Below are 13,412 nucleotides of genomic sequence, written 5' to 3' on the forward strand. Positions count from 1 at the left end.
AAAGAAATCTAATTGCCTGAAATGAATGTGTGTTCCTGTTTCATACACATCCTTAACATAATCCACAAAAGGTCCATAGGTTATAATCTTTTATTTAATATATATGCAATATAAGGCTACTTTTCCATTATTCTCAAGGTTTATTTTTTTCTCTTTACTGGGTAGCCTACTGTTAATTGAAGGGTTTGCATTTCATGTAAAATAGTGCATTAAAGAAATGTGTTTTTCAATATTAAATAATCTCTGCTGTTAATTGTTATTGTATTGGATTATCACATAGTACATTGATTCTATTGTAGTGTATTTTATTGTGTAGTATTGTAATCATTCTGAGTTGTGTGCTAGAAAGTTGTTTCGAGTCAGAAATGGAAGATGGATTGGTCATACAGGGGTATTGGGTAGTGGTGAAAGAGGTAGACTTAGATTGGTAGGGCAGTCAGTACCCTAGAGGCTATCATTTTAAAATGTGCTTTCCTAACATTTATTTACTAAAAGAGTACAGATTGCACCTAATTTCAATGTATCATATTGTGGAGTTAGGTGTTGTCTTTTTGTTTAATATATTAGGGCAGCATACTGTAAACATTTTTTATTACGTTGTAAAAAATGGGCAAGAAAGTGGGATATAGGGATTAGATTTGTATTAGGTTTGTAGAGTATTTGGGAGAAGGGAGACAAATGGTAGTTGGTAGGCATTTTTTAAAATAAAAGCATTCATGCTGGCTCAGCCTAGAACAAACTTTATGTTAAGCTACTAATACAGTTCAAGATAATGAATTAATTTTAATTTAATTAAATTTTTTTATTAATGAATTAATAATTGGTGTCATTTTATCATTTATGGAATATTTTGTAAAATCTTTATTAAATTATCAACAACAATTCCGCATTTAGTGCACTATACTTTAGTTATCAAAACAGATGTTTAAATTGTTTTTTACATTTTTATTATTTAAATTCTACCAATATTTATCTTTTACATTTTACAGGCTCCTTACCAAAAGAACTGAGCACATTTTTGATAACAAGATTTCAGAAGGGCTCAGTGGATCATGATTTACAGCAGATAATTCGTGATAATTTGTATATGCGAACAGTTCCATGTAAGTATTTGCATTGAGTTTTGAATCTTCCCAGTACGAACTTTTAGTAGAGGTTAAAAAAGTTTTAAAGCCTTTACCAACTTATTTTGTTGAAGGTATCACTAATCTTCTGAATACATTAAGTACTAATATACTAAAAATCTAATAATAATATATTATCAGGTACTACTAGATCTCCTAAGGCTGGTGAAGTGAATGGGGTTGATTATAATTTCCTTAGCATAGAACAATTTCATCAGTTGGAGAAATCTGGTGAATTGCTTGAAAGTGGTGTCTTTGATGGTAAGTTATTTTGATATTAATACTCCATTAAGTGGAGGCTGAATCTTAGTATTTCAATACTGATAACTTTAATACATGCCATGCATATAATAAAAATTAAAGTTGTATATTTGAATTGGATGTGAACAAGTATTTTAATTGACATCTGCTTATTACCATAAGGCAATTACTATGGAACACCTAAGCCGTCTAAAGAGTCGCAAGGACAGCCTTTAAGAAGATCCCAGTCCATGGGTCTGCCCGGTGGGCAACTGCAAGTTGCACAACAAAATGAAAAGAGAAAGCGTACCCGCAGTGGATCAGAGATGAACATTGATGATGAAGAGATGCCACCTCAAAGTTTTACTAGGAAAAAGTCATTAGAAAAAGCTCATAGTTCTTCAAATTTAGGACCGCTGCCCCCTAATTGGGAGATGGCTTATACTGATGATGGTCATCCATATTTTATTGAGTAAGTCTTTTAATAGTTTACATAAAATTACTAAACTGGGCTTACATATTATTTTTAAAAGTAATTAAAGCTAACTCTTTGAACCTGGCCTTCCATGAAGCAGGTGAAGTAGAATTCAGCTGCTACTGTGGCCCTTACATAGAAAGTGATAGTGTGGTCAGCGCTTTGCCCAGCTGTCTTTATTTTCCGCAACGTGGGTCAGGTATTCGTGGACCCTAACTACCCTTACTGAACTCTAATTGTGACCACCCAACATCTAGATTTTTGATGTTTTAAATGTTAGTTATCATACATTTCACATTATCTTTTTGTAGCTGATGCAGGCATTTATATTAACCTAAGTCAACCACCATTAATCAGAAACTCATTAAGTAAAAATATAAACTGTTTTCAGTCACAACAATGAAACAACACATTGGCTAGATCCTCGCCTGGCTCACCTTCAGAAGGAGGCCCCTTTAGATTGTGATGATGATGGTAAGTCTAATTTATCTTTGTTTTTATGCTTAGCTTTAGTAATGGTTTTTAATCTGCAGAATTTCCAGACACATTTCTCTAAAAATGCTAAACAAAGTATTTATAAGTTGAATTAGTTTACAACAAAAAGTTGAGATTATTTAAGCTACTATTTATAGTTCTTTGTACTTGAAAACTGATGTCTACTGTCTGTTTTTTTTAAAAAATATTTAACTTCTTCTATTTACTGTCACTATATATGTGAATGCAGATTTCATATCTCTTTTCTGATCAAGGGGGATAATTTGTATTGTCTAATAAATGGAGAAAAATGTGGGTTTTGGTTCACAAGTTAAAGCTTGTTAGTGAACAAGTAAACATTTATTTAAAAAACAATTCCTTCATTACCAGGAGAGCTCTTTTTTTAAAAAAAAAAGGTTGTCTTCCCATTATCCTGCCTACTTGGTGATAGAAATCTTTTTCTTTGTTTTAAGCTCCTTTGCCCCAGACAGTAAGGTTAAGTTCAAGTGAGTATGTGTGATGTTTAGCTCTGAGCACCAATGACAGGGCATCTTGCTTAATGAAAATTAATGAAGTGTGTGAGTGCTTTTATAACATGACCCTCTCCTGTTGCACACACTTGTTTTTTTTTTTTAGCTTGACCCTTTTATTTTCCACACTTGCAGTTTTAGAAAACTTTCAGCAGCTTGAGAAAGAATTGCATTGTTATAGTGAGATGTTTTATATAAGGATCTATTGAATTATTTTTCCTGTTTTATTATTTTTTTTATAGAACCATTTTATGCTTGAATTTAAAAAAAATCCCAGAGAATTCGTTAATTAAACTTAATTGTATGGTAATTATATCATCATAACTAAATATTAAAAACAAAAGTGAAATTTAAAAAAAATGCATGTTTTACTTTTAATTATTGTATCTGGCAGATTATTATTTTTCTATAAAATTATCTTTTTGTTTTCATCTTTTTATATGCATATCAACAAGCTTGATGCTAAGATTTTAATAAGTTCCTTCTCTCTAAGTTGTGGACAAGTAGAACAAATCTGTCTCTTGAGTTCATTCTTCTTTGATCTCTTCCTTTGTTTGCTTTTCTGAATACTATTTTATATTTCTACATACACCAAACTTGAACTAACTTGGGAAAACAAAGACCTGTTATGCAATTGCTTTGAGAACAAATTAACCAGACTAAGTGATACACAGTTTCACTTGTTAAAGCTTGGTTTCACTCAACTAAATCTTACAAAGTGTTCCCCTTTGTATATCATCCTCATTTGAACAATGCTAAAAATTACATTGTTTGCTCAGTGTAAATCCTAGCATAGATTTGTCAGTATACTATTACAACACCCTTTCCCCATACACAAATATAAAGAGCTGGGCCCTAGCACCAAGTACAGTTGTATTAACAATGAAGAAATGCATTGCCTGATAATGCATCATGGGAAAAAATGTGTGCACCATCTTATTTTTTTAAATAATGTATGTTATGGTAGGTTGTGTGTTACCTGTACTAAACGCCGATTAGTAAGAAAATGCACCTGAAGGTGTTCAGTATTATAAGTTTTAACTGTGTGTGGGTGTACACGATTCTAAGTGTGTGTGGGTGTGTGCCCTGTTGTCACCTGCCAGTCTTAATATCAACAGCTGGTTGAACAAAGATTCTTTCAGTCTTGCCGTCAATAACGACTTCCTTTAGAATATTGAAAACAATATACTGTTTGTTAAATCTACTTCCATCTCGTTTTGACGTCAACTAAATTTTCACCCGGAATGAGCGCTACTGAGTTATTTATACTTGTTGATTCATAAGTTGCTCTGGTGTTTTAAACATCGTAAACAATATACAAATAGAAGCCGGAAATGTTTAAGTTTTGTTCCTTTAATGTTCCACCCACCCCTCCCACCCCAAGCCACACAAACTATTTTTAGTTAGCAGCGTGGCGAACAGAAAGCGTCTAAAAATAACCTCTTTGTAGACTCTTCCAAGGGTTTGACACGAATGGCATTTGACCTCAGGTCATCGTGACCATCTTTTTTTTTTCGCCCCCTTGTGCGTCGAGACAAAAAAATGAAACGGACGTTACTTCCAAGGACCTTTAATATTTTTGTGTGCAAGTACGTTTAAACTAGTGATATTATCATAAACCCATTGTTATAGTGTAGGCTTACCCTACTGTAAAGATGTTCTTATTCAGAATGGTACACGGGTGCTGTGAGATGGTTTATGTTCCCGTTTGATATGAGTGTATGATTGTGGCCGACCAACACGTGCCGTGTTCCACCTAGGGGAGGCGCCTTCTGCTCCTTTGTTAGGGTGAACAGGTGGCCCCGATAACGCTGGCCCGTACAGCTGCAGATAACTTGTAGGGTGGACCACAGTGGTCGGTCAGATCGTTTTTTTTTTCTTCTCTGGATGCTCATTGTTGGTTACAACTGTGTTTCTAGCCTCTTCTATCTTACACTGATACGTTTCTTGCACTGTACGTATGTTTATTTATTTTTAATGATTAGTTCACATTGATTTACTATAGGTTTATAGCGAAGAGTTGTTTTAAAAGAATGTTATTCATTCAGGTAAAAACTAAAAAAAATGGCAGCATTTTAAAAAGATTGATCAATGTAGAAAATGTGTGGGAGCAACCCAAGGCAAACATGTCGACAGCTTACGCCGTCCTGTGGGATCTCAGGGGCCTTAAGGTGTCAAGGACAATGTCCCCCCTCCCTCCCTCCCCAACACACGGCCACCCAACCAACACGCCCCTTCCGCTGTGGTATTTTTTCTAAAACTGTAATGGGGTAACCGCGGCAAGGGATCGCTTTGTGTGAGTGGTTATATAGTCGTGTGCTCAACCCACAACTGATAGCTTTGTCCCAGACTTGGCCCTAACTCTAGCCCACGTTTAGCATAACATCATTATGTACCTCAAGGTTTTGGGTTAAGCGGATAAACCCCCCACCAGACCGACCCTTAGAGGTTCAGATTGTCTGCGAATAATGACCAAAGTCGGTAAGAGCCATAAATTAATTCCATTAGTCGTCATGCATGCTTGCTGTCTCCTGGGGCTATTTCCTAGCACGTTTCCATTCATTATCTCATTGGTGAAATTAACTTATCACAGTTTTATTACCGTAAATTCGCGAAATTTGAGCACATATCTACAGTTCAGGTTGAATCAGTGGTAACGACGCGTGCGATTTAAAACGTTCTAGTCTAATCTAAGTCTAATTATCATTAATCTTTACGAGAAGGGAGAGAGATTGTGGCGAGCACCGAGAACATTTTTTTTTCTGACACGCTCACGTCTGCTTTCTCCGCCTCGGTTGATACCGCGGGCCGCTGTGATTTGATTGTTTCGGTGTTTACATTATGTGCAAATGATAAGGACGCGCGTATTCCCGGCGTTCACCTAGCGCAGGAGAAAAACGGGAAAAACCCTGGCTACAAATAGCCGCTTGAGAAATGTATTAGTCACAAGGTGAGCTTTCCATGTGCTGGATTGATTCTTGTGTCACTGCAGTCTGTATACACTGTTGTATACCAGTCTGTATACACTTATTTATACATTCTTGATATAGTTCATTTTGGTAACCATTTACCACTTTTAAACCTTCTGGAATACGTGGACCAGCTTTTGATTCTGTACCGAGTGCTCACTAGGTGACTTGACATTTTTATTGCTGTGTTATTGTTTTAAATCTTGAAGACACTATTGTGGAGTTTTTCTTATTGGATAAAACGTGTAAGATTTTGGTTTTCTTTTATTCGTATACGGACCTGTAAGCAAACCTTCAATGATTGTATTTGTGTAAGGGGCAATAAGACATGATCTTTCCTTGTTTAAAATTAAGCTCATTATAGTGAGTAAGATTGTCACCCCCCACCCCCCACCCCAGTATTTTGGTTTGCGTGCTATTATTTCGGAAATTCTTAACATGTCGCGATTTTAAACTATCCAGTTGTCTTTCTGTATTCATAATTTTAAGCATTTCTAGATGTTTTGTTTCTATGAAATTTGTAAAAGTTGTATCAATAGCTGTCATACATCTTCTAAAGCAATCAGGGATGTGACTTTTCCGAATTTTAGCGGAAATCCGATTTTTCCGTTTCAGTTGCGATTTTCCTCCGCTGATTTCATTTTTGCCGAATTTTTCCGCAGAGTTTCAATTTTTTTCGATTTTTTACGAAGTTTTAAAAATTAGGGAAAAAAAACGGAAATGTCTTCTACGAAAAGGGCCGACATGCTCATTCCACTTATTCGTATTTAAATTTAAATCGACAACTACTGTAGGCCTACTTAGGTCAAACGGACACGCGAATATGCGCATTTCTTTTCGATTGGTTGATTGCGCTAGGTCTGACGGTGCTAGATCAAGATTATATGTAGATTAAGATTCGGAATTTCGGCGGACTTTCGAATTTTTCAAAGCACACTTTTTTAGTCCAAATTTTCCGCTGATATTTTCAGTTAACTATTTATCAAAAACACGGAAAAGGTAATCCAAAATAATGCAGTTATTCAATTAAAACTTACATCTCTTAAGCCTGGTTATCTAGCTATCGATATAGCCTAATTTACCTATCGGTATTTTAACCCGCCTAAATCTAGAGTTTCTCTCTGATTCTATTTTATTTCGCAATCTCTAATTAATATTGAAATCCTTGCTAAAGTTGACTATGAGGACTAGACCAACCCGCCCCACCTCGTAGCAACGGTGACTCTTGTGACCTCACCTTGACCCCAAGTACGTTTTCGGTACTGCTTGTGGAAAAAAAATGACGTCACAGTCAATTTCAAATAGCTGTTCCTGCAATACGTATGCTGCGTAGGCCTACAGATAAAAAAAAAATTACTAAACTCAACGTGACTACGACCGTGTCTTGTTTGTGGAAGAAAAAATACGTTCAGACTGTGGGGGGAGTCTGGCTTTTGTAGGAGAGAGGGGAGGTAAATATCGTCAAAAAAACGTGGATGACCTCTAACAATTTACAGCTATTCCAAAAAAACAAATATCGATGTGGCTTGGTTATCATTATGATTAACTTTGGTTCACACGCCAGACCCTATCTAATTTTAGCTAACCTGGTCCATTTCATTTTTCCATCACATGAACCTCAAACTTTCAAATTGTAACTAATCTTAATCTAGGGTCTTTACAGTTGAAGACAAATATTTTTACCAATCCAATCTTTAAAAGAATATATATTAGGCATTAGGCCCCCTATTTAAAAATTGAAAACAGGAGTACATCTAGAATCTACACTAGATTAGTACAGTTTAAATTAAAACTTTAAAATAAAACTTAATTGCTACTTTTGTTACATTGTAATTTTTTAAAAGTTGTTTATAAGGTAAACATTAGATTGCAATTAGACAAGACTTTCAATGTTATTTTAGACTAACATAAACTTCTTGTATTTAAAATATTAACTTCATTAAACAATTAATTAGTACAGTAACAGTATGAAGCTGCTTAACCGCGATAAAAAGTAGATAAAACATATTGAGTTATTATCCGAAGAAAATTTCCTAATTTTTTTTCCTGGTCTGGTCACATCCCTGAGCAATACATCTAAGCAACATAATAAGAATATAGTAATAGACATTGTTTCGATTTTTGTTGAGATTTTGTTCTGTGTAATATTATGTAATATTTCAACATAGTTATTTGTCTGGTCTTTTTATGTTGGGTAGTTTTCTTTATTGAACACAAATTCTAATCACTTAGCTGTGTTGAGTACACGATCCCTGTGGCAGAAGTCCCTAGTACAAGTCGTGTTCCTCTAGCCCTTTAGCTCCCACGTCTTAATCAGCTTATCTCACATCAATCGAGGGAAATTACAGAACGGTGGCCGGACATTGTGCTGACCACAGTTCATTTGTATGCGCTTGCCACGTAAACGAACTCTACTTCATCTGCTGAAAAAAAAACCCTTCATCGTATCGATTTTTGTTTACAGCCGGGTTCGAGAGGCTACTTTCACTTTCCGACCGTAGGGCCCACAGTAGAGACCTGTGTGGCTCCTGTGGGATTAGGTTGGGCTTTTTAAACCAGCCGCCTGGGACCAACGCGTTTTACCCTCATTGATAACAGGGAGCGTTTGTTTTTCTATGGTAATGACTAAGCATGCTGTGCACGTGCATTGTGTGGGGCTCACACCATTTTATTTAATCTCGTGACCGGGTGCCTGGGTCACAATACAACAAACTATGCTCTTGTGGCGTTATTCTGAGGTTAGGTTGCTGCCGACATGTTAGCTTTTTATCTCTGAGTTAGATTTTTATCTGTTTCAGAGTTAGGTCTTATCCCTGTTACAGACATGAGCTAGGGTTTATCTCTGTTTCAGACATGAGTTAGGGTTTATCTGTTTCAGACATGAGTTAGGATTTATCTGTTTTAGACATGAGTTAGGCTTTATCTCAGTTTTAGAGTTAATTTGACGTTTTTCAGAGTTAGGCTTTATCTCATTTTTAGAGTTAGTTTTTATGAGTTTCAGAGTTAGGTTTTATCTCAGTTGCATACATGCCCGTTTTACATAGGTTATAGATCTATTTCTGTTACACACATATCAACCAAGTTCAATTTGAAAAAAAAATAGCTATGAAATCATAAGTATTGCACCAGACACGGAAAGCATCTTGGTGTGCGTGCTAGATTAATTGCATCTTCTGGGTGTGCATGACATTTAGCCTCCATGGCTCATTGACAACGTTATAACTTTGGGCTGTGTGTGTGCTTTCTCAGCCTGGGAAGTCATTAAGGGGGTCCTCACAAAGCACAGAGTCACATTGTGACAAAGATTCGAACAATAGGGAAAACAATACATTCATATGCTCTTCTAAAAATACTTTTAAATAAATTAGACGTTCATTAATTTCTTTTTAAAAATATGAATTTCGACAATGTTAAAGTAAATTCAATACTATGTATGTTTTTAAAATACAAATTCAATTTTCAATTTTGAATACTTAAAAAAAAAAAAAACAACAACAAAAAAACAAATCGCCAGCCTATTTAAAACAGTTCGAAAGTATCAATTAGCATCTCATTATTCTAAAATGTCAAATACGTTGAGCTCTAAATATGATCGACAGACATCACACATTTCTATTTAACTGGAATATGAGACACGTCCTCATTATTAGCGCCCATCCCCCTCCAGCTATTTGGAATCTACAACTACATTAGTACGATAACATCAGATAGAAATCGATTTTCCACTTGATTATAAAGGGAGGCCGACGGGCCATTTTGGCTTTGAAGAGAATATGACACGGTCATGTATACGTCCCGCTGTTTGGTGAGATGGTTCAGATGGGGTTTGGGTGTCGGTGGGCGGCTGGCTGTTTTATACTCGGGCTGATATATACGTCGTCTCACACATTTTAAAGTAATAGAAACAAAGGATGTAATTTATCGCCTTGAACTCTAGCTGGAGAGGTCAAGGGTAGTGGGTCCCAGAAACTATACATTACTTATTAATATCGCGATAACATGTCTAAATTAACACAATTCAAAGTGAACTCGGCAATTCTAATTTAGGAAATAAACAGTGTAATTATGCGAGCCTTCGAGTTTTCAATCGCGTAATTTATAATCCGTCATAATTAACAGATTGACATCCACTTAAAAATAATATTGGCTGCACTCGTGTTGAGAGATGTTCATTGTTAAATGAATATTTTTTTTATTACTGTGGTAGACAGCAGTGTCCCCCGTGTATTGGATCAGTGGAGACCAGGGCTGTAGTAATTATGAGTGCTCTCTAACATATTCATGTCCAATGTTATCCGCTATACCCCCGGGCCACGCCAGTAAGTTACACCATCACCACGGCTTTATTAAAGTTGGGGGAGGGGGGCACATCCCCTATGGTCATGGGAATAAAAGTGTAATTAAAAAAAATCTTTTATCGTTACATATTTATTATGTCCTGCATTAGCCGTTAGTTGTGCTTAGAGCTCAGCCTAATATATGCGTGAGATGAGATCGTTTTAATTACCATAAGTTTAATTATCACAGACGAATTAGCATGCGTATTCGCTTCTCATTTCGCTGAGCCTCGTTACACACGCCTGTCCCCTGACAATGCGCCATGCTCTCCCTCTCACATGCAGTATAATTAATTTTCTGCCGCACCTCACCAGCCCCTCCAACCCCGCCCCTCCAACCCAGCCCCTCTTACCCCAGCCCCATCCAACCCCAGCGACTCCAACCCCTCCAACCCCAGCCCCTCTTACCCCAGCCCCTCTTACCCCAGCCCCTCTTACCCCAGCCCCACCCCATCTCCATCCAACCCCGCCCCTCCAACCCCAGCCCCCCCCCCAGCCTCTCCAACCCCAGCCCCTACAACCCCAGTGACTTTAACCCCAGCCCCTCCAACCCCTTGATATCTTCAATTAAAACAGGTTCAATCGCTTGACGTGATTTCTGTCATTTCGTCCAATAGTTCAGCTTAAAAGGGAGAGAAAAAAAAACCTGCCTTTATTTTAAGCTTGCAAGTCGAAATGTTTACATGTTGGAGAGGTTTAAAAAAATAATCAGTTTTTAGTTGTTTCCCTTTTTCGCTTTTCAACTACCCGAGCAGTTGCTTAGCTACTTGACTAGCTCTCTACCTGCCTTTAGTTTTTGTGCTAAACACCTCAGTGAGAGAATGTTTCCCATTAAAGCTCACTGTGTGTAGACAAGGACGTCAACAAACACGCGATCATACATGACATAAACTCCACTTTTAATGTAAGCAGACAATTTTTTATGGGAACATGTGGTAAATGCTAACCTGGAAATTTAATTTTGATAGCTATTAAAATAAATTTCATGTTTTGTAAATATAAAGCTAAATTAAAAAAAAAAGATATGAATGTAATTGGCCTATTTTAAGTTCAAGCATATAATTTACCTTGTGCCTATTACAAATAATGAGAATATAAAAAAAATTGACCTGCAATTATCATTAAGCAAGAGCCAAATTACAGAGGTAATATCTGGACGTATTGACGCACACGAAGGTGTAGAAGACTCCTCCGATTTTTATTGCTCACTTTTACCTGGCGCGCGCTACAAATTCCACGCCCCCCCCCTCTCCTAGATGCACTGAAGTGGTAGCAACAAGACGAGTTTAAAAATGTTCAATACCTGCTTTTTTTTTTTTGGTTTAATCTTTCTTTAGAAAATACCTTTCCCAACAGAACGGGGACCTTGTAAACAAGAGCCGCATTTTCATCTGGTTGTAAACTTCACGGCTAGCTTTTGACTTGAGGGAATCCTTGTGTGTGGACGTGTGATTTTTGTTTACTACTGTTTACTGTTGTTAATCTGACAAGTAAAAAAAAAAAGCCCACACACAAACTGCTAGTACTGCTAGTTAACACACCTGCAAGGTTTGAGCTGTGGATTGCTTTTAGACACCTCTCTACTAACATATTCACCATAGGCTACTAAACGTTTAGAATTCAGACAACCCTAACGCTAGGCGATATAGTTCCTAGTGCCGTGCTTCATATGGACCGCAATAACATAATTAACAAAAGTCATGTCATTAAAAAAAAGTAATTAACGCTCCCTCCTCCAAATGTGCCCGTCCGTCCCCCGCAGCCTGCCCCACATTCGCGACGTTCTCGTCATAACAATAGAGCCGAGTGAACTCGAGTGATGCCAGTTTACCGTGTGTGTTGTTGCTTCATACGCTCCCCGGATCACCACCTGTACTAGTCTACATGTTGGATGTGTTCATTTCTTCTTATATAGACAAGGATTATACGGTGTTTTTAGTTGTGTCAGTGAAACTTTTAGAATTTATTTTGTTAAAGATATACGCTCGGTATAAACAAATACCATTAGCCATCGAAAGATGCATTAGTGACAACTTTACGCGACATACTATATCCTTATTTCAGTTCAGTGCCCACTGTTACAAATTATAGTGTTGTTTTTCTTTCCATACCTATAAGTTTTGTCGAGAACCTTTGAACCTATATGTCAATCTGTACTTTTCTATACATGTTCATTTATTTAACACACCGTATTCTCTTTTGAGATGTGTTTCTTAATGACTTAGCATATCACTACTTTTGTCAGCTCCTCAGTATACAATGTGGCGTATAAAATAAAAATGTCATAACTAGTAGAGTCGCTGCTAATTTATTACATGCCATCTCTCTACCCCCCCCCCGTCCCTCTATCAGACATGCACACCACCGCTATCTAGAAACTGGCTAAATTTTAACGCACAGGTTGAGGTTTTTTTCCGAGGTGGTAGGTTGAGGCCAGTAGCGGTTTCGTTTATAAAAAAATAAGGTTAGCCGTCATTAGCGCTTGAGTTTTTTAATTTTTTATTTTATATCGCGTGCATTTGCAGGAGATAAAATCTGTGTTAAAAAACTAGGTGTACATTTGGGGTTCATGTTTTATGTATCATCTTACCGGTGGAACCATAGGCTTCTGGCTCGTTTGTCTAGTTGTTTTTAAATAATGGTCGTTTTATAAAGCATGTTTAGATGGACCATAACTGTGTACTGAAGCCTTACTACAACAAATGTTACACGGGTTGACTAAATAGTTATGAATTGAAACACGTGCACTACTAAATAAACATATTTTTCACACTAATGACACCAGTGTTACCGCCCCTATGATTGAGAAAACACGTCAAATAGGCGTGGGTACTAATGGTCTGTCATCATCAATAATAGTTGCGGTGGGGGGTGGGGGGTGGGTGGTGGTGGGAGTCATACAGTTGTCGTAGTATTTATTGCGTGCTTTAAAGTAAGAATATAATATTAATATACTATTAAAATACGAATGTATTGGGATGTAAAACGATTCGCTATGTATGCGTAAACTGGGGCTATTTCTTGTAAACCGTGTAATAAGCTGAAATGTGTCTATTTGTTTGTACTATTGGCACTATGAGATATTCCTCCACCCCCGTCCCGTCAAATGCCGTCTGCAGTTTGTATGACGTTAACATTTGATGAGACAATACAATAAGCGTGTTACAGCCAGTGGTGAGGGTTCGATGCATCGCTATCGGAAGTTGCGCGTTTTATTTTTAGCTATGATTCATGGAAATTTCGAATGAGTCGGTGGGTTGAAT

At 37.0% G+C, this 13,412-nt stretch overlaps 1 protein-coding gene across 3 annotated transcripts in view; it reads left to right on the plus strand.

Annotated features, from left to right (window-relative positions):
• LOC131952883 (membrane-associated guanylate kinase, WW and PDZ domain-containing protein 3) overlaps window positions 1-13,412 on the plus strand; it is a 65,490-nt gene that overhangs the window by 2,080 nt on the left and 49,998 nt on the right. Inside the window, exons 2-6 of one of the 3 annotated variants that reach the window (XM_059315803.1) lie at window positions 990-1,103; window positions 1,266-1,385; window positions 1,548-1,836; window positions 2,231-2,313; window positions 2,787-2,819. In XM_059315803.1, coding sequence (XP_059171786.1) covers window positions 990-1,103; window positions 1,266-1,385; window positions 1,548-1,836; window positions 2,231-2,313; window positions 2,787-2,819 — 639 coding nt within the window. Of the gene's footprint in view, window positions 1-989; window positions 1,104-1,265; window positions 1,386-1,547; window positions 1,837-2,230; window positions 2,314-2,786; window positions 2,820-11,988; window positions 12,079-13,412 lie in introns of those variants that run through there. The other 2 variants (XM_059315804.1, XM_059315801.1) reach the window with 2 other exon arrangements.

Source organism: Physella acuta, unplaced genomic scaffold (genome assembly GCF_028476545.2).
Source record: "Physella acuta isolate Inbredline_101_S28 unplaced genomic scaffold, ASM2847654v3 ptg000893l, whole genome shotgun sequence".
Lineage (NCBI taxonomy): Eukaryota > Metazoa > Mollusca > Gastropoda > Physidae > Physella > Physella acuta.